The sequence below is a fragment of the Columba livia genome, chromosome 1 (assembly GCF_036013475.1).
Source record: "Columba livia isolate bColLiv1 breed racing homer chromosome 1, bColLiv1.pat.W.v2, whole genome shotgun sequence".
Lineage (NCBI taxonomy): Eukaryota > Metazoa > Chordata > Aves > Columbiformes > Columbidae > Columba > Columba livia.
In genome coordinates, this window is record NC_088602.1 from 643,984 (window position 1) to 667,975 (window position 23,992).

The 23,992-nt window shown below is 59.7% G+C and overlaps 1 protein-coding gene across 14 annotated transcripts in view; it reads right to left on the minus strand.

Annotated features, from left to right (window-relative positions):
• Window positions 1-23,992, minus strand: part of STIM1 (stromal interaction molecule 1) — a 92,715-nt gene continuing 68,723 nt past the window's right edge. For 3 of the 14 annotated variants that reach the window (XM_065062622.1, XM_065062540.1, XM_065062698.1), the window contains 7 exons: window positions 23,508-23,685; window positions 16,558-16,725; window positions 15,506-15,606; window positions 14,775-15,010; window positions 12,087-12,167; window positions 9,004-9,388; window positions 1-904 (listed from right to left, as the gene is read on the minus strand). In XM_065062622.1, coding sequence (XP_064918694.1) covers window positions 358-904; window positions 9,004-9,388; window positions 12,087-12,167; window positions 14,775-15,010; window positions 15,506-15,606; window positions 16,558-16,725; window positions 23,508-23,685 — 1,696 coding nt within the window. In that variant the 3' untranslated portion in view covers window positions 1-357. Of the gene's footprint in view, window positions 905-6,992; window positions 7,012-7,151; window positions 7,377-9,003; window positions 9,389-12,086; window positions 12,168-14,774; window positions 15,011-15,505; window positions 15,607-16,557; window positions 16,726-23,507; window positions 23,686-23,992 lie in introns of those variants that run through there. The other 11 variants (XM_065062812.1, XM_065062753.1, XM_065062348.1 and 8 more) reach the window with 10 other exon arrangements.

Sequence of the window (23,992 nt, forward strand, 5' to 3'; positions counted from 1 at the left end):
GAAGGAAGAAGAAAATATAATAAAAATAATAAAAAATAAAATAAGAAAATAAAACCACGTTGAAACCAAACCCAGATGCGGTGAGGCCGAGCGGAGGCAGGAGTAACTGAAGCCATGCGCAGCGAAGCCGGGGCCGCGGCGGCGGGCGGGAGGAAGGGCCGGCCTCGGGGGGAGCGCTCGTCTTCTTTATTTTGTTTCTCAGAAATCAGGAAATAAATAAGTTTAAATAGCTGCTCCCGCTGCCGGCGGTGGGTGAGGCGGCTCGGGGCGCGGGGGCGCCGGCAGCGCCGCGGGGTCCGCGCGGGGTCCCCCCTGCCGGCCGCGCTCCGGCGGGTTCTCCTCTCCCCACTCCTCTCGCTACTTCTTGGGCTTCTTGAAGATCTTTAGGGGGAACTTTTTCTTGCTCTGGCCGAGGTCGACCTCGTCGCCCGTCAGGCTGCTGTCCTCGTCCCCCGGGCTCTTCTTGGCCGCCAGCTGCGGGATGCGGGTGCTCTTGGCGCCGCCGGGCCGGCCGTCAGAGATCGGGGAGGGGGTGTCGGGGTCGGTGGAGCTGGGGCTGTGCGAGCGGGACGAATCCGAGTGGCTGTGCTTGCCGCCCGCCGGGTGGCTGATCTCCCCCAGGCTGGAGGACTTCTCCATGCCGTGGTTCACCATCATCATCTTCTTCATCACCATGGGGCTCTCGGGCGGCCGCTCCGGCAAAGCCCCCGGCGCGGGGGGGTCCCCCGGGCGGCTGGCGCCATTGGGGGTGGGCGCGCTGGCCGGGTGGCCGGGGGCAGCCTCCTCCATGGAGCGGGTCAGCAGCGTGGGCCGGGCCGCCAGCAGCTTGGGCGCAGAGCTGGGGACACGCTGGTGCTCGCTCGGGGGCGGGATGGACGAGTCGGAGTCGCAGCGCGTTAAGTCTCTGCGGTGAGAGGGCGGAGGGGAGAGAGGGTTCGTTAGTGGGGATGGGGACGCAGCAGCTGAGGGGGGACAAGGGGACAGGACGGGCGGGGACCCCCCGGGCAGCCCCGGTCTGCGCTGGGGAGCAGCAGAGGGGTGGACGCGCGTCCCGCTGCCCCATCACCCACCGGCTCTGCTCCCCACACCAGAGCAACGGGGACCCTGGGACAGGGACATGGGCACCCCTGGGGACGGGGGGATCATCCCCAGTGCCAACAACCCAGCTCGGGGGGCAAAGCGACCCCCTCGCTGCCTCCCCTGCAAGCGCAGCCCCTCGGCCAGCGCAGGCTGCGGCGGCTATGGGCCCGGGGCAAGCAGTGGCCATGGGGGGAAGCAATGACCATGGAGGAAGCACTGGCCATGGGGGGGACGCACTGGCCATGGGGGGAGCACTGGCCACATGGGGGGAAGCACTGGCCATGTAGGGGGAAGCACTGGCCATGGGGGAGGGCACTGGCCACATGAGGGGAAGCACTGGCCACGGAGGGGGAAGCAGTGGCCATGGAGAGGAAGCACTGGCCATGGGGGGGGGGGCACTGGCCACATGGGGGGAAGCACTGGCCATGGGGGGGGAAGCAGTGGCCATGGAGAGGAAGCACTGGCCATGGTGGGGAAGCACTGGCCATGGGGGAAGCAGTGGCCATGGTGAGGAAGCACTGGCCATGGGGGGGAAGCACTGGCCATGGGGGGGAAGCACTGGCCATGGGGGAAGCAGTGGCCATGGCAGGCAAGCACTGGCCATGCTGGGGGAAGCAATGGCCACATGGAGGGAAGCACTGGCCATGGGGGGAAAGCACTGGCCATGAAGGGGGAAGCACTGGCCATGGCAGGGGGAAGCACTGGCCATGGGGGCAGGCACTGGCCATGGTGAGCAAGCAGTGGCCACGGGGGCAGACTCAGAGGGCCGAGGACGGGGGCGGCTCCAGCACGGGCTCCGCGCTCCCCGGCCAGACCCGCGTGCGCACACAGGAGGCACCAAAACCACCATCTCCCCGTTTTCCCAGAGGGGCTGGTGCAAACCCCGAATCCCGAGGGAGGAACCGGCGCTCGGGCTGTCCCGGAGCCGAGCGCCGGTGCTGCCCGCGGTTTGTGCCGCACAGCGGTTTGTGCTGCCAGCCCCACGTGCCCTGTAATGGTGTCATTGTCACCGCCCGCCCGGGGAGCCCCTGGATCTTTTCAGGAGCGGGAAATGGGGTTAGGAGGGAGGGAGAAGTGGGAGGTCACAGCTTGTCCCCTGCCGAAAGCCACAGCCGTGCCGCCGCGCTGTCACCCGCTGTCACCCTGCCTGGGACACCCCAGCATCGGGGGTCGGGGACTGCGAGGGGACCCGGCCCTGCCCCTACCCCAGGGTCTGCACCGGCTGCAGGCGAGAAATGCAGAATGGGAGAGGCAGATGGACAGAAATGAAGGAGGAGGAGTGAAAGGGCTGAGAGGCAGGAGGTGCTCACCGGTTCCCCGGCCCTGGGCCCCTGTGCCCGCTCAGCACCAAACCCACCGCACAGCCCACCAGGAGCCCCCGGGGCCTCGTACCATACCGGCAGCAATAAGAGCGCGGTTTGGAGACGCTCCCCGTGGAGCTGATCCGTAAGGAGATGTCCAAATTGGGCAGATGCTCAGGAAAAGTGATGGCAGCAACAAACAGCGCCACCCAGTACCGCTGGACCGGCACAGGGTGCTTGCAAAAGGCAGGACAGATGCTCAGATCATCACCCTCCACAACGGTAACGAGGGTATTTTCTAATAAAGCCCACTGAATAAACCTGAGCCCTCGCTTAACAGCTCCATATGGGGGAAAGCGGCATTAAAATCCTCATGGATGCTGAGGGAGCGTTTTGGAGGCACCTCCCGAAAGGTGACACCGATGGCACCGCCGCAGCGCGGGCGCTTGGACCTCAGGCTGCCGCGGTGAACGCAGAAGGTGTGACGGCAATCCTGACAACCCGACTCTTCTACAGGACTCTCCGGCTCTTCCACGGCGTTTCTGGTCCGTGTTGGTGCTTCCCACCCCTGCAAAGCGGGAGCTTCTGCCAGGACGGTCACCGTGTCACCTCTGCCGAGAGAAGGTGGCACAGCCATGGATCTGCTGTTGAGAGAGACGCTGCGAGGCCGGGCCGGGCTGGACATGAGCTCTCAGGGCTTGGTTCCTCCACGGGTACCTGCAACGTGCTCCCTTTCCACAGAAACAAAGCAGATTTTGGCCACGTGGCACCAGCCCTGCAGGGACCAGAGGAGCCACCGAGACAATCCGAGGCTGGAACAGCTCTGCTGGGGACAGGTGAGAGAGTTGGGGTGTTCAGCTGGAGAACAGAAGCTCCAGGGAGACCTTAGTGTGGCCTTTCCGGACGGAAAAGGGGCCCATGAGAAAGATGGGGACAGACTTTTGAGCAGGGCCTGTTGTGATAGGACAAGGGGTGATGGGTTTAAACTAAAGGAGGGAGATTCAGGCTGGACATGAGGAAGGAATTGTTGCCCTGAGGGTGGTGAGAGCCTGGCCCAGGTTGGCCAGAGAGGTGGTGGATGAACCATCCCTGGAGACATCCCAGGCCAGGCTGGACGGGGCTCTGAGCAACCTGAGCTGCTGAAGATGTCCCTGCTCATGGCAGGGGGGCACTGGGGGGTTCTGAAGGTCCATTCCACCCACACCAGCTGTGTCTCTGATTCTTGGGCAGGACGGTGCTGAGGAGCAGAGCACCCATAGGGCTGTAAGAGCAGAGCACCCATAGGGCTGTAAGAGCAGAGCACCCGTGGGGCTGTAAGAGCAGAGCACCCGTGGGGCCGTTAGGAGCAGAGCACCCATAGGGCTGTAAGAGCAGAGCACCCGTGGGGCTGTAAGAGCAGAGCACCCGTGGGGCTGTAAGAGCAGAGCACCCATAGGGCTATAAGAGCAGAGCACCCATAGGGCTGTAAGAGCAGAGCACCCGTGGGGCCGTTCCCCCGGCGAAGGGGCTGAGCGCTGTGTGGACGCTGTGCACCACGACACCTGTTCGCTGGAACCTCAGCGTTAAAACTCCACCGATTAATGTTCTTTTCCGGTAAAAATCAACCCAACCTCTCTCCTGGCTGCTGTAATGACAAAGGTATCCGAGTGGGGTCAGTGAAAAAAACCTGTTTAAAGAACCCTGATATAATAGCAAATACAGGAAGAAACATCAGCCAAGGTAACGTAAAACCGCCCTGTTTGCGAAGGTGAGTTTCCCGCTGCTGGGATCTGAAACGCCCGTTGGCTCGGGGACCGGTCGCTGAGCCTTCCTGTGCTTCAGGGTCCTGCAGTTTCAGATGCAGGAGACAAAAGCAACGCGGCCGCTCGTGGAGAAAATGACGCCAGCAGATGGAGAAACGTCCTCTGGTCGGGAGGATTCTCCTCCCCGGGAACCTGATCCTGGGACAGCTGGAGGCAGAACGCGGGGACGGGCGATGGCGGCTCCTCGGCGCTCACCACGGGCACCGCGTCTCCTACTGACCTGTCACCCCACGGAGGGTCCCCCTGGGCATCGGGGGTCGGTGTGTGCGGTCACCACCTCCCACTGCAGGTGTGGCTGTCACCATGTCCCGGGGCAGGTGACTGTCGCTGTGTTGGGTCCAACGTTGCTCATCGCACAATCATTTTGGTTGGAAAAGTCCCTCAAGATCATTGAGTCCAACCATAACCCAGCCCTGTCCCTGCCCCATGTCCTGAGAACCTCCTGTCCGTCTGTCCAGCCCTCCAGGGCTGGTGACTCCAGCACTGCCCTGGGCAGCCTGTTCAATGCCCCACAGCCCTTTGGGGAAGAAATTGTTCCCACATCCAACCTCAACCTCCCCTGGCGCAACTTGAGGCCGTTTCCTCTGCTCCTGGCGCTTGTTCCTGGGGAGCAGAGCCCGACCGCTCCGTGCTGCAAATGTTGGACAATTTCTTCCCCCTGCCCTGCTGTCCAGAGGGCTCTGAGGGCGCTGATCCAGCCCATGAGCACACACACCTTTCAGATGTCCCAGGGCGCTGTGCAAACCCGTGTTACTCAGAATCCATCCAGCTGCAACTCAGGAAGACGTTCCCGCAGGGTGGGGACAGGACACGGTGATGCCGGCATCCTTGGCACGGCAGCGGCGGGCGGGGAAACCCCACACGGCAGCACTGGCCATGCCGGGGACAACCCGGGGGCCACTGGGCCACGGGCCCCCCACCAGACGACGGAGCAGGACATTTGGGGCCACGCCGAGAGGGCCCCAAGGACGGGGGCCGATTTCCAGAACGGAACAGCAGCAGCTGGAACGTGTCGCTGGGACCGTCTCCAGCCCAAAACGAGCCTTTCTGGTCACCCAGCAGGGGTGACCCTGGGGACACGACCCCCTTGGCGCACGCTGGTTGTGCCGGATGGAGCAAGGAGGAGGGGACAGCGGAGGGGACACTCAAGCCCAGGGCTGGGACAAGAGGGCAGGGACGTGGCCAGGACAGCGCGGTCCCCTCGGCGAGGCGCAGCCCGAACGGGCCAGTCCATGTCCCTGATGTTCGTGAGGCTTCTGCTCCTGAACCACAGAAGGAAGGGACCCACAGGACCATTGAGTCCCCGCACAGGACACCCCCGGCTCACACGAGGGGACGGCACGTTTTCCAGCCGCCCCACGGTACTGGGAAATGCTGCCGCGGTGCAGCCAGAGCTCCGAACGCCCATCCCTCCCGCAACTCAGCGCAGCGGCTGAGCGTGGAAACACCGGGAGCCCCATTCCCACGGGCTGCTCCCCAGCCCTGGCGCTGCCGCAGTGCTCGCCGCTTCCTTGCTGGCACACTCCGGCACTCACACTGTCCGCAGGCCGACCCGCGGCACGCGAGCGCCGCCGCCGATTCGCCGGCTCTCACCCGCGGTGCCGCCCCGGGAACCCGAACCCAACGCCGCGGTGAGGGGCGAGAAAATGGGGATGGACTCGGTGAATAAAAGCGGCGGAGAGCGAAGCGTGGAGTGAAGAAAGAGGGTGGGGAACGGGGAGATGTGGGAGGACGAGAGAGAACAAAGGCTCATTTCTGCTCAGCTCTGCAGCCCAGTGAGTGACCTGCGCTGGGGCGCCTGCTGTCTGCACGCGGGCTCTGGGGACACTTAGGAGTGGCTTAAGGGCATCTGACACTAAAGCTGGGTCTGCCAGCCTCACCCAGGCCCTGCTGCCTCCACCACTCCCTGCAGGGCTATACGTTACACACCCAGAGCCGCAGGGCTATATGTTCTATACCCTGAGCTGCAAGGCTATATGTTACACACCCAAAGCTGCAGGACTATATGTTCTACACCCACAGCTGCAAGGCTATACGTTACACACCCACGGCTGCAGGGCTATATGTTACACACCCAGAGCCAGAGGGCTATACATTCTATACCCTGAGCTGCAGGGCTATATGTTACACACCCACGGCTGCAGGGCTATATGTTCTATACCCTGAGCTGCAGGGCTATATGTTACACACCCACAGCTGCAGGGCTATACGTTACACACCCACAGCTGCAGGGCTATATGTTCTATACCCTGAGCTGCAGGGCTATATGTTACACACCCACAGCTGCAGGACTATACGTTACACACCCACAGCTGCAGGGCTATATGTTCTATACCCAGAGCTGCAGGACTATACGTTACACACCCACAGCTGCAGGGCTATATGTTACACACCCAAAGCTGCCGGGCTACATGTTATATACCCAGAGCTGCAGGAATATACGTTACACACCCAGAGCTGCAGGGCTGGTTGTTACACTCCCAGAGCTGCAGGGCTATACATTATATACCCATTCAGCACGTGGCACCACGGCAGCACAACCAAATCCCCTGTATATTACTCTGCTGTGCTCGGCCTCTGTGACCCAAACCCCGCAGGAGTTTCTCCCTCCGCCTGCCCGGAGCGGTGAATCCCCCCCGTGCCTCCCGCCGCTGTGCCCGTCACCTCCCGTGTCCGCGGGTCTGTGCTCGGCACCGGCACGGGCAGCACGAACCCCTGTGCAGCAGCACCCGCCGCCCCCGGGCTGCCCCGACCCCTCCGTTAGCGTTAAAACCCACACGTCAGCCCTCCAAACCGCAGCGGCTCTGACCTGATCTGCACCGCATCCTCTGAAGCCGATTGCAAAAGAGAAGCAGAGAGTGAGGAGGTGACGAGGACGAGCCCCCGGCCCCAGAGCAGCTCCCGACGGGGTCACCCCGAGCCCTTCCCGGGGGAACGGCCGCTTGAGATGAAGTTTTGCGGGAGGTCTTGCCAGCATCAGCTGGACACAAAGGCCAAAGCCACCCAGAGCCCAAAACACTCAAGGCAACACTTGGCGGGGGCAGGAGGCAGGAATTTTGGGGGGTTCCGTTTGTGTCCTCGGCATTGACTCCCTGGAAAGCCCTTCTGAGCTGGTTGTGTGGGAGAGAAGGAGCGATAATGCATCGGTGCCTCGGCGATGCATCTAAGCAGGCTCTGCTAATGATGCGCTTGGCTAAAGAATTAAAAGCAACAACGTAAGAACAGATTTGGGTGCCCGGTTCTTCCTTTCCGCTTTCTGAAACGAAGGGGGGGATGGATGGAGATGGATTTCGGAGCCGCCCGCTGGCGCGTGGCTGAAGCAAACCTCGGGTGCAAAACCTCCATGGACTGTCCTGCACCCACAGACGCTCTTTGCTACGGGAAGGGGTGAAGGGCGACCATTGGGTTCTGGCACCTGCTGGGGTGGATTAACCTCGTTATTCTCGCTAATGAGCTCCCAGCGCCGTTGCCTGTTCTAACTGGGATCCCACCTTTCCCTCTGCAGGACTCTGCAGGACCGGGGCAGCAATTCGGCGTCCCACGGGCCTCGGCTGGAAAAACCCCATGTTTCTACGGCTGGTTTTGAACGGTGCATCAGCCCGCAGGAAAACGGGGACTGTGCCATGCTGAAGCATCCCCGGCCGGTACCGGCCAGAGCGGGACAGCTGCAGCCAAACCGCAATCGGCACTAATTAGTCTACATTTTAATTATGCCACTTCTCACCATCCCAAAGCAAACATTACTAAATGAAGCATGCTGTTGCTCTTTAATTGCCCGTTGTAGAGCAGGTGCGGTGATCTCCCCACGGCCGCGCTGCAGAGCCTGCCTGGGGCTGCTCGGGGCTCACCGGCACGATTACGGCCCTTCGGTCTGGTCCCCAGCGCCGAGGACGAGGAGACTGTTTTGAACTTTCCCAAGGGAGATGCCACGGCTCGGCCCCAGCACAGGCGGCTCCCTGAACAGGAGACCACACGCCCCTTAGACCGGGTTTAAACCAACCGTGGGGACGGACACAAGCTCAAACAACGGCCTGGGGCTGGGCACATCCACAGAGGAGCCCCGAGGACTCGTTCGGGATAAAGCTCCTGAGGAACACAGAATCACAGTCATTTTGGTTGGAAAAGCTCCTCGAGATCATCAAGTCCAACTGTTTCCCAACCCTGGCACTGCGCATGGCCTGAGAACCTCCTGTCCGTCTGTCCAACCAGTGACCTGCAATGAGAAGCTCCAGCTCCCTCCTCCGCTCATTACTCAGATGTTCCTCAGCCAAAACACAACCAGACCTCAGCCCCGGCCAGAACGGGGCAGAGAGTCCCCCTGACACCCAATCCCTGAATGCGGCTCTTTGCCACCTCTTAAAAGCAGCACAAACCTCAGGCCCTGCAGCAGCGCTGACACCATCGCACAGAATCTGCCCCTCGGGTCGCTGGGGAGACACCAAATCAGTCGAGGCTTCAAACAAGGTCAGTGCTGCCTTGATTCGCTGTGTTAACTTTGTTCTTATGGGTGCACCACCCGAGCAAAGACTAATTTAGTGACAACCGAGTGCCGAGGATCCGGTGCTTGGCTACCGTGAGACAACCGGCACCTCCTCGGTTTATGCCCCCACTGAGTCGGCAAATACAGGAATGGGTGGTTGAGAGGGGCCACCGGCAGGGGAGAGCGGCTGAAGAAACAAATGTGTGGATAACTAATGAAACGAAATGCCCAAAAGGAACAAAAGGGCACGAGGAATGTAGGAGGGGAAAGCGCAGCCGAGCAAGCAGCAGCCCTGAGCCCCAGCACGCCGGAGGCAGCTAGAAAAGAAAGAGCGAAATACCCCGAGCTCTCAGTGCGACAGCGAACTCCAGAGGTGACATCAGGAGGGGGCAGGTCGGGGACGGAGTCCGTCTGGAGGAGATAAGAGGAGGTGGTGTGATGGTAATAGACAGGGTGGACATGGCAAGCAGGAGCAGACGCGGTGGATGAGGAGCAAGAGGTGGAGGAGGCGGCGGTGGATGACGGGCTGGCGCCGGGCAGCTCGGAACTGAACGACTGTCCGGAGAGGCTGTGCATCCGCCGCAGGGAGACTCTGCCCGCCCGGTGCTGGGCGGCCTGGCCCGACTCATTCTGGCCTTGCACGTAACTCTCTACCAACCTCTGCGATCCGTGGCCGTGCTGCGGGTCCACCAGGCGCTGGCGAACGCTGCTGGGCAAGGCGGGAGCTGCAACGAGAGAGAGGGGACGTGCTGAGGTGGCTGGAAGGGGCTGCATGTCGAGGCACCGCGGTGAAGCTGCCACCCCCAGCACCGGGCACCGCGGTGAAGCTGCCACCCCCCAGCACCGGGCACTGTGGTGAAGCTGTCACCCCCAGCACCGGGCACTGTGGTGAAGCTGCCACCCCCCAGCACCGGGCACTGTGGTGAAGCTGCCACCCCCCAGCACCGGGCACTGTGGTGAAGCTGCCACCCCCAGCACCGGGCACTGTGGTGAAGCTGCCACCCCCGGCACCGGGCACTGTGGTGAAGCTGCCACCCCCAGCACCGGGCACTGTGGTGAAACTGTCACCCCCCAGTGCCAGGCACCACGGTGAAGCTGCCACCCCCAGTGCCAGGCACCACGGTGAAGCTGCCACCCCACCAGCACCAGGCACCGCGGCACCGCGCCTGCTGTCCCCAGGCTGCTGCAGCCACCCCAACGTGCGCTCAAAGTTACGCTGGTTTAATGCAGAAGAAGCGTTAAGCTGGTGCTGCGGCTTAACATGCTTGATTAAAGCCCAGCCCGTGGAAAATGGTTGTGACGTTGCTGACGGAGCTGCTCCCTGAACACCTTATCTGAGCATCTTGCTCGGAGTGGAAACCGGCTGCGTGATTCACCCGGTGACGCCGCAGCCACCCGGGCTCCTTGGCAGCGACCGGGAGGGCGCCGGTGCTTTCGGGGCATGATTCACTTCATCCCAACGCAGACACCCAAATCATGGAACGTCCTGAGCTGGAAGGGACCCACAGGGATCACCGAGTCCAGCTGCTGTCCCTGCACAGGACACCCCCACTTTGCGCCCCGGCACACGGCCTGCAGAAGGAGCCTGGGCGGTGGGTTCAGGCGTGGTGAGCTCCATCCCAGCGCTCGGCTCTGCTCCGGCACCCGGTGCCGCCCCGTGCGGCTCCCGAGCGGGCACAGGACGGGCAGCAGAGCTGAACAAGAGCTGCACGCTGTGGCCAGGCACCCGAAAGCTTCTGGAAAGGTGCAGAAAGCTCCCGGCCTCGCCTGCGGGGCAGGGTGTGCGGTGACTGCGACACGGGCTGGGCTGGCAAAGGTTCTCCTCATCAATCCACGCCTGGAGTCGCAGCTCTGGCCCCAAACGGTGCCACCTGTCCCCACATGGTGCCACCTGTCCCCAGCCTGCTTCCCCATCAAAGAGACGCTCAACTGGGAAGAGTATTTTTCTCTAATTGCTAATTCATCTGGGTTCGGAGAAACAAACTGGGCTGCCTCCCTGAATGCACTGTCACTGGCTAATTAACAGCTTGTAAAGATCATAATGATCTTTGCCGGCCAACGAGTCTCACCCGCAGGTAAGAGGCACCGAGCCCACGACCCCCTGCGCACAGCGAGCGAGCCGGGGCTCACCCACAGAGGCTCCTGCACCCCACAGGCACCCTGCATGTCCCGTCCATGGGGCGGAGGAAGGGGAACACAAAGGACAACGCAGGATGTGCGTGGTCCCCTGCAGCCGCCAGGCGGGCTGTGCTGAACCCCCAAACTGCCACCCAAGGTGTTCCTCCGTTTGCAGGAGATAAGGTGTTCAGGATCCTTCAGGATTTTGCGTAAGAAAGAGATGTGAACCGGGTTAAAAGGGTGAACAGGCAGGAAAGCGGAGATGGAGTGGAGGAGAGCTCCTTCGGGAATGGAAGAACCAGCGGGTCGCTGCTACAAAACCCTGCGGCTGGGAACCACAGATGTGCTGGGCATCCAACCGCGACGGCTCGGGCGCCGCGGGAGCAGAACCGGGGGTGTCCTGAGCTGGAACGGACCCAGGGCAAGGGGGCGAGTGTCCCCGGGCAGAGCTGGGGCTGGTCCAGCCCTGCTGGTGTGAGCCGGGGGGGCTCACGGGGACCCCAGCTCCGCACTATAACAACTGGGGCTTACGGATTCTGCCGCAGGTTTCTCCTCCTCTTGCTTTTCACCCCTAAGGGATTGATTTTGTTTTTCCTCCTTCCCCAACATGACCGCTTTGTGCTCTCCTGCACAGCTTAGCCCGTGCTAAGCCAGGACTAAGGTCCCAGATCTCGCCTTGCACAGCCCCGGCGCAGCTCCGGACACGCCGCGGTGGCACCGATGTCACCTGGAGCAGGACCAGCCCTCGCCAGCTCGCACGGGCTCGTTCCCGCGTCCCGGGACACTGCACCGAGGGACGGGTTCCAGCCAAAAACGGGAGCCTGGGGTGCGTCCCCACAGCCCCGGGGCACAGAGTGGCAACAGGCGACTTTATGTGGATTTATTTAGGGACGCTGAGGGACAACAGGCACGGCCGGGGCAGCAGCCACCGCGGGACGGACGGGGTCGGGCTCAGCAAAGCCTGCAGAGGCGGGATGGGCGAGGGAACATTGTCACTGCCTCCCGGCCGGGCCCGAGCCCTTAAATCTCCACCTGAGGGGTAAAAATGACCCTCCAGGCTTCATAACTGGGGCTTCTCTGGAAAAGTAGAACCCCAGAGTACGTGAGAGCTACAGCGAGCTGCGATTCTTCATCCCGCCAGATCTTCCCGGGGTTAGTAAAGATGCCGATGGCTCAGTGAAGAGACGCACGTTCATTAGTTCTCCGTGCCAGAAAGTCGGAAAATATGTGGATGTATTTTTTTAGTCCAGAAAAAAAAGGGCAGAGGGTAGAACAAAAAATATATATAGTTGAAGAGAAGCAAACCGGGGTATTTCCAGAGGGACTGGTCCTCCGAGGACAGGGACGAGCGGTCACTGAACCTGCGCCCGAAAAGCCAGGCGGCGTCTGGGACGGACGGGACGGACGGGAGAGAGAACAGTGAGGTTTACTGGGAGCGTCGGCACGGGCGGGTTTGGCCCACGGAGAAAGGAAACCCCTCGGGAAAGGGAAACGGCCCGTGCCTGGGGGGCCTGGGTGCTGTGACACGGCTGTCACCCACAGGGACAGCGCGGGGATGGGAGGGGACAGGACTGTCACCCATCACCGGGCTGATGGAACTCCAGGTGCAAAAATGTCACTGCAGGTGTGCCAAGCAGGGCACAAAGAATCAGAGAATCGTTTTGGTTGGGACAGACCCTCAAGATCATCAAATCCACCCGTTCCCCAGCCCTGTCCCGGCCCCACGTCCTGAGAACCTCCTGTCCGTCTGCCCAGCCCTCCAGGGCTGGTGACTCCAGCACTGCCCTGGGCAGCCTGTTCCAATGCCCCACAGCCCTTTGGGGAAGAAATTGTTCCCACATCCAACCTCAACCTCCCCTGGTGCAACTTGAGGCCGTTTCCTCTGCTCCTGGCGCTTGTTCCTGGGGAGCAGAGCCCGACCCCCCTGGCTCCAACCCCCTTCGCATGGTTTTACTAGATGTGCCTGGCTTGGTTTCTAAGGGTAACCGATGGTCACAGAGTAACCAGGACACCATCATGTCTGGTGCTTTGAGCTCTCCCTGCGCTCACCCAAACCCTCAACCCCCACTCCAACCCCCTCGTTTGCTGGGGACGTGCAGATCCCCCCGTTCGCCCTGCTTAACACATCAGGGGCTCCCCAACCCTGGTGCTCTGCCCCATGTCCTGACTCTCCTCCAGGCCCTCACAGCACCTCCCCACAGCCCGAAAAGCCGAGGGAGAAACGGTGATGGCTCCCGGGGCATCTCCCGTGGCACACGCTGCCAGCCTATGGCTCCCCTGCTCCCGCTCCTCCTCAGATAAAAAGGCTTGGGCTGAGGTCCCCGCTGGGAAGGGACCCAGATGTGACACAGCCAAGGAGATCTGAGCAGCCAGTGCTGACAGTACCGGCTCCGATCCCCGCTGGAGCCGCGAGCTGCTCCCGGTGCCACCCAACCGCTGGCCAGAGCGGCTCCTCGGCTCCTGTTCTCCTGTGCGATGGCCAGGGATGGAAAAGCGTATTTGGAAAATGCTCTTTTGAGAGAAACGAGGCCCAATCTGGGTCAGTGTGACGTGGGAATGGTAATCAGGGCTGATTCACAAAGCATTCGCGGAGCAGGACGCAGCCTGTGCTTAATTGAGAGCTCAGTGATCGAGAGAGCAACAGGCACAGGGTGACCCCAGTTCATCGAATCACAGCTGGTTTGTGTTGGAGGGACCTTCCCAGTCCCCCTGCCATGAGCAGGGACATCCTCACCAGCTCAGGGTGCTCAGAGCCCCGTCCAGCCTGGCCTGGGATGTCTCCAGGGATGGTTCAGCCACCACCTCTCTGGCCAACCTGGGCCAGGCTCTCACCACCCTCAGGGCAACAATTTCTTCCTCATGTCCATCCTGAATCTCCCTCCTTTAGTTTAACCCATCACCCCTTGTCCTGTCACATCAGGCCCTGCTCAAAAGTCTGTCCCCATCTTTCTCATCAGCTCCTTTTAAGCACTGAAAGGCCACACTAAGGTCTCCCAGAGCTTCTCTTCTCCAGCTGAACACCCCAACTCTCTCACCTGTCCCCAGCAGAGCTGTTCCAGCCTCAGGTCACTCCTGGGGCTCCTCTGGCCCCTCTCCAGCAGCTCCATCAACTTCCATCAGTTCAGTCCCTTCCTCTGAGCTGTCTGGGCTCACGGGAGCAGGATCACCACCCCTGTCCCTCCCTAGGGGAGCGGATGCACTTTGTACAGAGCAGTCACTGATGGGGACAAAACTCCCGCCCTGGTGACTGCAGCCCCCGCACAGGCGATGGGCGTCGGGGTTCATCCTCTGCTCCAGGAAACCTGGTGTCCTCAAACCCTGTGATGGCCCTAACAAGCGCTCAGGGGACCACAAACTCCATTTTCATAGAATCTCAGAATCATTTTGGTTGGAAAAGACCATCCAGATGGATTCCAACCACAACCCAGCCCTGTCCCTGCCCCATGTCCTGAGAACCTCCTGTCCGTCTGTCCAGCCCTCCAGGGCTGGTGACTCCAGCACTGCCCTGGGCAGCCTGTTCCAATGCCCCACAGCCCTTTGGGGAAGAAATTGTTCCCACATCCAACCTCAACCTCCCCTGGCGCGACTCGAGGCCGTTTCCTCTGCTCCTGGCGCTTGTTCCTGGGGAGCAGAGCCCGACCCCCCTGGCTCCAAGCTCCTTTCAGGCAGTTCAGAGATCAGAAGGTCTCCCCTCAGCTCCTGTTCTCCAGCTGGACCCTCCTCACTTTCCTTAGTGTAGCCCATGCCTTTTTGGTTCATTTTGTGGTGTTTGTTTGTTTCTGTAAATGCCTCAATTGCATGAGTCGAACAGAACAGCGTATGTAGGATTAAATGACTGACAACATCTCCAATTCCTATTTCCACTGGAACTAAGAGGCTCCAATCAATGTGCTCTGCACTCAGACACCCTCCTGCCCATTAACACCGTAACCATTTGTCTCCGGTCACTTACAAACCAACTTAAGGCACCCCAAGGCGGGGATGGCCACCTACATTGCATGGACATGGGGGACACGATCTCCTCGTCCAGGTCGTCCACGTCGTCGGTCATGATGAAGTGCGAGGGGTTGGGGCGCGGGGTGCCCATCCAGCCGGGGTCGATGTTGAGCGCCGAGGCCAGGCTGTGGATCCCGGGGTTGTTGACGATCTGGAAGCCGCAGAGCAGCTCGATCTGCTGCCAGCGGTGCAGGCGCTCCCGCAGCGCCGCCGTCACCTCGCTCAGCGCCTGCCTGGATATGGGGGGCAAATAGGGAAAAATGGTGAGAAAGGAGGAGAAACCACAGCGCTGGTGTCACCTCGCTCAGCGCCTGCCTGGGTATGGGGACAAACAGTGAAAATGATGAGAAAGAACGAAGAAAACGTCTGAAACCGGGAGTCTAATGGCTCAGCTTTGTGTCCTAATACCTGAGACACCCTTCATTCCGTCTTCAGGAATGCAGGAATTAGAATAAACCCACCAACCACGGGGATATCCAGGGATAATCACTTAATACTGCAGCCTTCTAAACCCTCGTTTTGACGGGACTCGAGTTGCTCCGCACAACCACTGTTTCTTGCTTCACACAAGTGAAATCAGAAGGTTATTGACTGAAAGGGGCAGGTCCGATCCCAGCTAACTAAGCAGAATTACGCTCAGCAAAATGAGGCCGAGCGCCGCCGGACAGGCTGAGGGTCACTCGTGTGACAGGGACAGAAATAAGGGAACATATTAAACAGACACTCACTTGGCAGTTAAGATTTTATGGTCAACGTCATCTAGAGAGGAGCTGTGCGCAACGTGAAACGTCCCAAACAGGGTGTTTCGCTTCTTCTTGATTTTCTCAGCCTGGAACGGCAACAGAAAGAGGGGTCAGGGGAGGGAGAGGACCTGGCGCTTCCTCCAGCGCAGGATCATCCTGCGGGGACAGAAACAGGCCCTGCAGCTGCTCGCACGCACGCACATGGTGCCACCACGCACATGGTGCCACCACGCACATGGTGCCACCGGCGGTGCGCTGGAGGACGCTCCCCGGCTGACGCGGAGGTGAGGAATTCCAGCAGGTCGAGGGCTTCGTGCTCCTCCTCATTTCCCAAGAGTCAGAAGGAACCGAACCAGCTGCATTGTGCATGAATGGATCGCTCCTAAAGCCTAATTCTGCCTTTTCCACGAGGAACACTGTTAATGCCCCGGGGCGGCGGTTTGGGGACATTTTATGTTTGGGGGTTGTTTTTTTGCCCCCCCTTTTTGGCATGGTGTATATTCACAATTAGAGTCTCTACGCAGCCCCAGTGACTTACAAGACGTGGCCACGAGGACTGACACAGCAAAAGGAAAACCACCGGAATGTCAAAACGTCCGCTATAAAAACACATGAAGGCGGACAGATCTTCCTCCGTGGTGCGTGTGTCCCCAAACACGTGTCCCAACAGCTTCCCCGCGGCTCTCCGCGGCCCGGCTGGCACCGCCAATGTTCAGCGCACAGAAATGATTCATCGCTGCGGATCGCAAGCACATGGCAGAAACGGTGCTGCCTGTGCATGGAAACCACCCCAGAGCCGGGATCACGCTTAATCGGTGCCAAACCTGCTCACCGGCGGGCACAGCCACGCTCGCCATCATTTTCAGCCCCTACTTACACCGCTGGGAAAGTGTGTTCTGCACTTTTGTTTAAAAAAGGCAAATTTAAGGCATTAAAAGGGAAATAAGATGCAGAGCAACCAAGTGCAGGCTTTTACTCCCCAACCCTTTCCCAGCGTCTGCAAGGGGAAGATCTGGAGAAGACGCTGAAGTTCTCACCCCTTCCTTGGCCACCAGCAGCTGCTTCTCCGCGTTCTGCTTCTTGATGTTGTAGTACTGGACCTCCACCTCGTGCGTCAGCTGCAGCCACTTCTGCAGGGCCTCGGGCGCAGCCCAGCTGCAGTGGGACTCCAGCTCCTTCTCCGCGTTCTTCAGCGCCATCCGCACCTGGGGACAACCGGCCGGGTCAGTGCGGGGACAGCGAGGGCGCCCGAGCGCGGGCTGCCAGCCCTGCTGTACGGCACAGAGGTGTTTGGGGTGGAAGAGACCTTGAAGATGATCAACTCCACCCATAACCCACCCCCAGCACTGCCCCATGTCCTGAGAACCTCCTGTCCGTCTGTCCAGCCCTCCAGGGCTGGTGACTCCAGCACTGCCCTGGGCAGCCTGTTCCAATGCCCCACAGCCCTTTGGGGAAGAAATTGTTCCCACATCCAACCTCAACCTCCCCTGGCGCAACTTGAGGCCGTTTCCTCTGCTCCTGGCGCTTGTTCCTGGGGAGCAGAGCCCGACCCCCCTGGCTCCAAGCTCCTTTCAGGCAGTTCAGAGATCAGAAGGTCTCCCTTCAGCTCCTGTTCTCCAGCTGAACCCCCCAGGTCCCTCAGCCGCTCCATCACACTTGTGCTCCAGCCCCTCACCAGCTCCGTTCCCTTCTCTCCACTCGCTCCAGCACCTCAAGGGTTTTATTGGTGTGAGGGGCCCAGAACTGCCCCAGGATTGGCGGTTTGTCCCCCCAGGTCCCAGCACAGGGACGGTCACTGCCCTGGGCCTGCTGGCCACACCAGTGCTGGTCCCAGCCAGGATGCTGGTGGCCTCTTGGCCACCTGGGCACACGCTGGCTCGTGTTCAGCCAACACCCCCAGGGCCTTTTCCACCGGGCACTTTCCAGCACATTTTCTGGTGCTTTTAGAGCACTGGGAAATAGAAAAAAAGACTCCACAGAACTCAGTTTTCATTCCAGCTCCTCAGCTCACAGCTGGAACCCCCCAGAGCTGACAGCACCATGCACAAGGTACTTAAAAAGACTGAGCCTTCAGGTAAGCGTGCCCGGGTGCCCATCTGAGGCTCCAGAAGCCTCTCCGGGTTTGCTGCCTGCCGCTCCGCACAGGCCCCGGATCCTCCCGCGGAATCGCCGGCGAGGCTGCGCCGTCGCCTGTTTGCTGTGCGGCGACGGAGCCAAACAGAGGGAGCTTGTCAAGAGACAACTTTCACACCGGAGCAAGATGGCAAAAATATTTAGACACAAAACATGTGCTGCTCGGTCAGGAAAAGGAACAACACGTCTGGAACGAGCAGTTTCGGCAGCTTTCTGGGGACTCTCCTGCCATCCCGGCTCAGGCTCCTCCACACGCTCACTGATCTCAGTGGGGATGGGAGACAGGACTAAATTAGAAGAAAGTGGGTGATGAGTAAGTAGAAGAAACCAAAACCTTACGTAATAGTGTGTGGTGCTGGAGACCATAAGGAATTAACACTTCAGGCAACTCCAGGATGGGCAGAGAGGTGGTGGATGAACCATCCCTGAGACATCCCAGGCCAGGCTGGACGGGCTCTGAGCACCCTGAGCTGGTGAGGATGTCCCTGCTCATGGCAGGGGGACTGGATGGGTTCTGAAGGTCCCATCAACCCAAACCATTCCATGATTCTCTTCCATGACACATGATGTGAGACTTTAATAAACCTGAAGCCCAACACAAGCCCTGCAAGAGTTTAACACGTTCCACGCTAGACAGACCAAGGGACGGCGGCAGCAGCTCGGAGCTGCCCGCACAGCGTGGGGACAGGGCTGCTCCTCACCCACCACCCCCAAAGCTCAGGAGGGTGTCCATGGTTATACACCCTAACACACCTCCCTGCTGTTAGAATAGAAGCTGATCCTGAGCACCTCTGAGCCTTCCCTGCCCAGCAGGCCCTGTCCCACCAGCACAGACCTTCTCTAGGCACGGGGGAGCTGGAGGAGAGGTCCAGGACATCCCCTGGATCACAGAACCACAGCATCCCGGGCTGGTTGTGCTCTCTGTACATCCCCAGTCCCACCTGCTCACACACGGTCACAGGGCAGATCACACAGGTCACAGAGCAGATCACACAGGGTCACAGAGCAGATCACACAGGATCCCAGGGGGTCTGAATGTCTCAGAGCAGGAGACTCCACACCCGCTCTGGGCAGCCTGGGCCAGGCTCTGGCACCTCCCAGCACACAAGGTTCTGCTCATGTTCAGATGGAGCCTCCTGTGTTTGTCTGTGCCCGTTGCCCCTCACCCTGGCGTTGGGCACCACTGAACAGAGTCTGGTCCATCTGACACCACCCTGACATATTGATCATTGATCACATCCCTCTCAGCTTCTCTTCTCCAGCTCAGCAGCCCCAGCTCTCTCAGTGTCTCCTCACACAAAGATGCTCCAGACCCCTCAGCATCTTCGTGTCCCTCCCTGGACTCTCCAGTGACTCCTTGTCCTTACACTGGGAGCCCAGCACTGGCCCCAGTTCTGCAGATGGGGCCTCACGGGGCAGAGCAGAGGGGGAGGAACAACCTCCCTGACCTGCTGCCCACACTCTTCCTCACACACCCCAGGTCCCATTGGCCTCTCAGCCACAAGGTCACATTGGTGGCTCGTGGTCACCCTGTTGTCCCCCAGAACTCCCAGGTCCGTCTCTGCAGAGCTGCTTTCAGCAGGTCCCCCAACCTGCGCTGGTGCCGGGGGCTGTTCCTGCAGCTGCAGGACCCTGGGGAGCAACAGCCCCGCGGGGTCGGGAGCGGGAGCTGAACCTCACCAGGTTCTTCTCTGCCCCGTCCAGCTCTCTGGACGGCAGCACAGCCCGGTGTGTCAGCCCTTCCTCAGTTTGGGGTCATCACCTGGACATGTCTGTCCCATCTGCTCTGTCTGGTCTGCAGGACCAGGGGCTGTCGGGGATTGGCTCAAGGAGCACGGACATGAGTCCACCAAGCAACTGTACGAGCAGAGCCCATTTTAGTTGACATAAGTAGGCCTTAGTTAGCTTGTCTATTAGGCCGTGGGAAAGGGGGGAACGGAAAAGTACTAACTAAGGCAGGGTCAGGATATCCTTGAAGAGATAAGAGTCAGAAGAATGTGGGATGCGCATAGCTAGCTAAACCCAAGTAGGTGGAGTAAGTAAATGTGCTTAGCCTATTAGATAGAGACAAGTATGCATAATTATGGTATTTAGTATAAATGCACGCTATCTCGGGCAATAAAGTTGAAGTATGCTTTATCACTCATATTGGGTCGGCCGCATTTCTTCCTCCGTCCGCTCGGGTCTGGAACTCTGATGGGACTTTTCTCTGCAAGGGGCTGCTCAGGTTCTGCTCCAGACCCTGCCCCACGTTCGCACCCCGCAGCCTCCTCGCTCCCCACAGCACAGCACCAGCCCGCTGAAGAGAAGCATTTGTCTACAAAGACTGCTCAGCCTCGGCTCTTTCCCTCCACGCGTTATTTAGCTCAGTCACGTCTCACCACGTCTGGCAGGGGCAGAATTTCCAGCCAAAAGCACTGGGTTGCACACAGATATTTGCAATTGTGTCCCCAAGGACATTTGCAGAAGCAGCCGGGAGGGGAGGTCAACCCCTCATGTCATTTGTGATTTAGTCCTGTCGAGCGCAACATTGCCTAAATCACTCAAAAAGTCACTGATTCGGACCCACAGCCCCGGGAAGGTCTGGTTGTCCCCCCAACACCTCATGCAGAGCTCTGACCCTGATCCATGGGCACCTGGGATTCAGGAACAGGGGGATAAGTGGGCAGGAAACCTGCCGGTGGGTGTTTGGGGTAGAGGAGCACTCAGAACATTCTCAGCAATGATGTGTTTGCGGATGAGCGTGAGGAACAGCCGAGGGCTGGGAGGAGGCGCCACACAACCGCGTCCCAACACCAAGCCGTGTTCTGTGGGGATCCCTCCCCAACGGGGTCACTGTGTCTGCACCCCCAGGAAGATTTCTGAGATCCTGTTTTCATCGCTAAGAGCAACGAATTGAAAGCAGAAATGGCCATGGGGTCTGCAGCGCCTAGGACAACCTAGTGAGGAAAAAAGGTGGTGTGAACACCAGGGACCACGCTGCGTCTGCATCTCACGCACCCGACTGCAGCGGGAGCGGCCGAGCCCGCCGCTGTCAGCGGGAAAATGTGCAAAGGGTCTGTTCGAATATCCCCCGGGACCCAAGAATATCTCATTGGATGAGTTTTGGGGTCAGTGGGAGTGACGAGTTAATGTCATTGGTGATCTGTGGCTCGCTGGGATGGTGATTGTGTTATTGTCACACAGTGGGGGTCAGGGGGTACAACCAGCGGGGTAACACCAGTACTCACCCCATCAGCGCATCCCTCCCGAAGGCCTCTGGGAAACAACAGAGCGGTCAAGTCACCTCTGGCTTTCGGGTTTCTTACCAAACGCGCAGCGGAGGGGAAGGGGTGAGGCCCAACGGCTCCAACACCGCGAGCGGGTCGGGTACCGGGGCTCGGGTTACAAAATCCGCCTTATTGAACAGCCCACAACACACACCGACCCAACTTTGTGTGTGTGAACGCGGACGAGCTCGGGGACTTTGCGGATGGGCGGTTGGGGGGAACGATGTCGATCGCGGGAGCAAAGCCGGGACCTGCGCAGGTCGGGCTGGCGGGGGTGCGAAATTCGCTGTTTGCACACCCAGACTGTTGCGCTGTTTGCACACCCGGACCATTGTGCTGTTTGCACACCCAGACCATTGTGCTGTTTGCACACCCAGACCGTTGCACTGTTTGCACACCAGGATTGTTGCGCTGTTTGCACATCCGGACTGTTGCGCTGTGTGTACACCTGGACCATTGTGCTGTTTGCACACCCAGACTGTTGCGCTGTTTGCACACCCAGACCGTTGCGCTGTTTGCACACCCGGACCGTTGTGCTGTTTGCACACCCGGACTGTTGCGCTGTTTGCACATCCAGACTGTTGCGCTGTGTGTACACCTGGACTGTTGTGCTGTTTGCACACCCGGACCTTTGTGCTGTTTGCACACCCAGACTGTTGCGCTGTTTGCACACCCAGACCGTTGTGCTGTTTGCACACCCAGACTGTTGTGCTGTTTGCATGCCTGGACTGTTGCGCTGTTTGCACACCCAGACCGTTGCGCTGTTTGCACACCCAGACCGTTGCGCTGTTTGCACACCCGGACTGTTGTGCTGTTTGCACACCCGGACTGTTGCGCTGTTTGCACATCCAGACTGTTGCGCTGTTTGCACACCCGGACTGTTGTGCTGTTTGCACACCCGGACCATTGTGCTGTTTGCACACCCAGACTGTTGCGCTGTTTGCACACCCAGACCGTTGTGCTGTTTGCATGCCTGGACTGTTGCGCTGTTTGCACACCCAGACTGTTGCGCTGTTTGCACACCCAGACCGTTGCGCTGTTTGCACACCCAGACCGTTGCGCTGTTTGCACACCCGGACTGTTGTGCTGTTTGCACACCCGGACTGTTGCGCTGTTTGCACATCCAGACTGTTGCGCTGTTTGCACACCCGGACTGTTGTGCTGTTTGCACACCCGGACCATTGTGCTGTTTGCACACCCAGACTGTTGCGCTGTTTGCACACCCAGACCGTTGCGCTGTTTGCACACCCGGACTGTTGTGCTGTTTGCACACCCGGACTGTTGCGCTGTTTGCACACCCGGACTGTTGCGCTGTTTGCACACCCACATTGTTGCGCTGTTTGCCCACCCGGACTGTTGCGCTGTTTGCACACCCAGACTGTTGCGCTGTTTGCACACCCAGACTGTTGTGCTGTTTGCACACCCAGACCGTTGTGCTGTTTGCACACCCGGACCGTTGTGCTGTTTGCACACCCAGGCTGTTGTGCTGTTTGCACACCCAGACTGTTGCGCTGTTTGCACACCCAGACCGTTGTGCTGTTTGCACACCCGGACTGTTGTGCTGTTTGCACACCCAGACCGTTGCGCTGCTTGCACAACCGGACCGTTGCGCTGCTTGCACACCCAGACCACGCTGCCCCGCGCTCCCGGCTCACCTGCTGGCCCAGGACGCTTGTTTGTCCCGGTCAGTGCAGACCCCGGGCTCTTGTCCCATTTTTCCCCATCCCCTTGTCCCACTCTGTCCCATCCTCCACGGTGGCACCGCAGCCTGGGCACAGTCGGGCCGGGAGGACACGCTGGTGGCCTCAGAATATCCTGGCGCTCGCTCGGCTCTCGCAAGTCTGGCTCACGCAGTCTCAGCTTAAACCGATATCTACCAAACGTGTTTCTTTTCAGCCAGCAGCAGCTTTATAGACAATACTCCGTCTAGGTTTATATTGCAAGATGCAACTTGGGGACAAGTTCTCTTGCTAATTTAAAACTAATCTTTTTGAGAGCTGCATATATGAACTCTAACTTTGCTGCAGAGATGCTAATCTAGTGCTAACCTTCCTTGGAAAGAAATGACCTTTGTGCACGTCTCTGATTTGCAAGACTACGTGGCAAGTGCAATCGGACCCACTGTAAATCTCTCCTAAAACCATTAATAGATTGAAATGGAAAAAAGTCACCAATTCTGACGAGCGGCCCCAGGAAGGTCTGGTTGTCCCCCCACCCCACATGCAGAGCTCTGACCCTCATCCACGGGTGTCTGGGATTCAGGAATGGGGGACAAGCGGGCAGGAAATCTGCCGGTGGGTGTTCGGGGCAGAGCAGCGCTCAGAACATTCACAGCAATGATGTGTTTGTGGATGAGTGTGAGGAGCAGGGGCTTATGATTTGGGGTGGGAGGTTGAGGGGATCAGAGGCGAAGTTCAGGCTGGGACAATGTGCGGTCGCTGCTCTCCTGTGTACTGGGGATGCAAAATGTGGGTAACACTTGGGGGTCTTTTCCTCCACCAAGCAGCGTGGTGGGCAGAACATCGCTGGGTGGACGAAGCCGAGCGAGGAAGCGGCTCCGGCTCCGCGTGCCGGCGCGTCCTCACCTGCTCCAGCTCCTGCTCGGCGTATTTCTGGCGGCTCAGCTCGTTCTCGGTGCCCTCGCGCAGCTCCCGCAGCCGGTGCGCCTCCTGCTTGGCCATGCTGATCTCGTCCTGCAGCTTCTTCTCCAGGTGCACCTTCTCCACCTCCACCGAGCGATGCTCCTCCTGCGCCTTCTGCAGCCTGCAACACACAACCGGAGCCGCGTTTAATCCCTTTGGATGTCAGTGACCCGCGTTACGGATCCTGCAACACACAACCGGAGCCGCGTTTAATCCCTTTGGATGTCAGTGACCTGCGTTACGGATCCTGCAACACACAACCGGAGCCGCGTTTAATCCCTTTGGATGTCAGTGACCCGCGTTACGGATCCTGCAACACACAACCGGAGCCGCGTTTAATCCCTTTGGATGTCAGTGACCCGCGTTACGGATCCTGCAACACACAACTGGAGCCGCGTTTAATCCCTTTGGATGTCAGTGACCCGCGT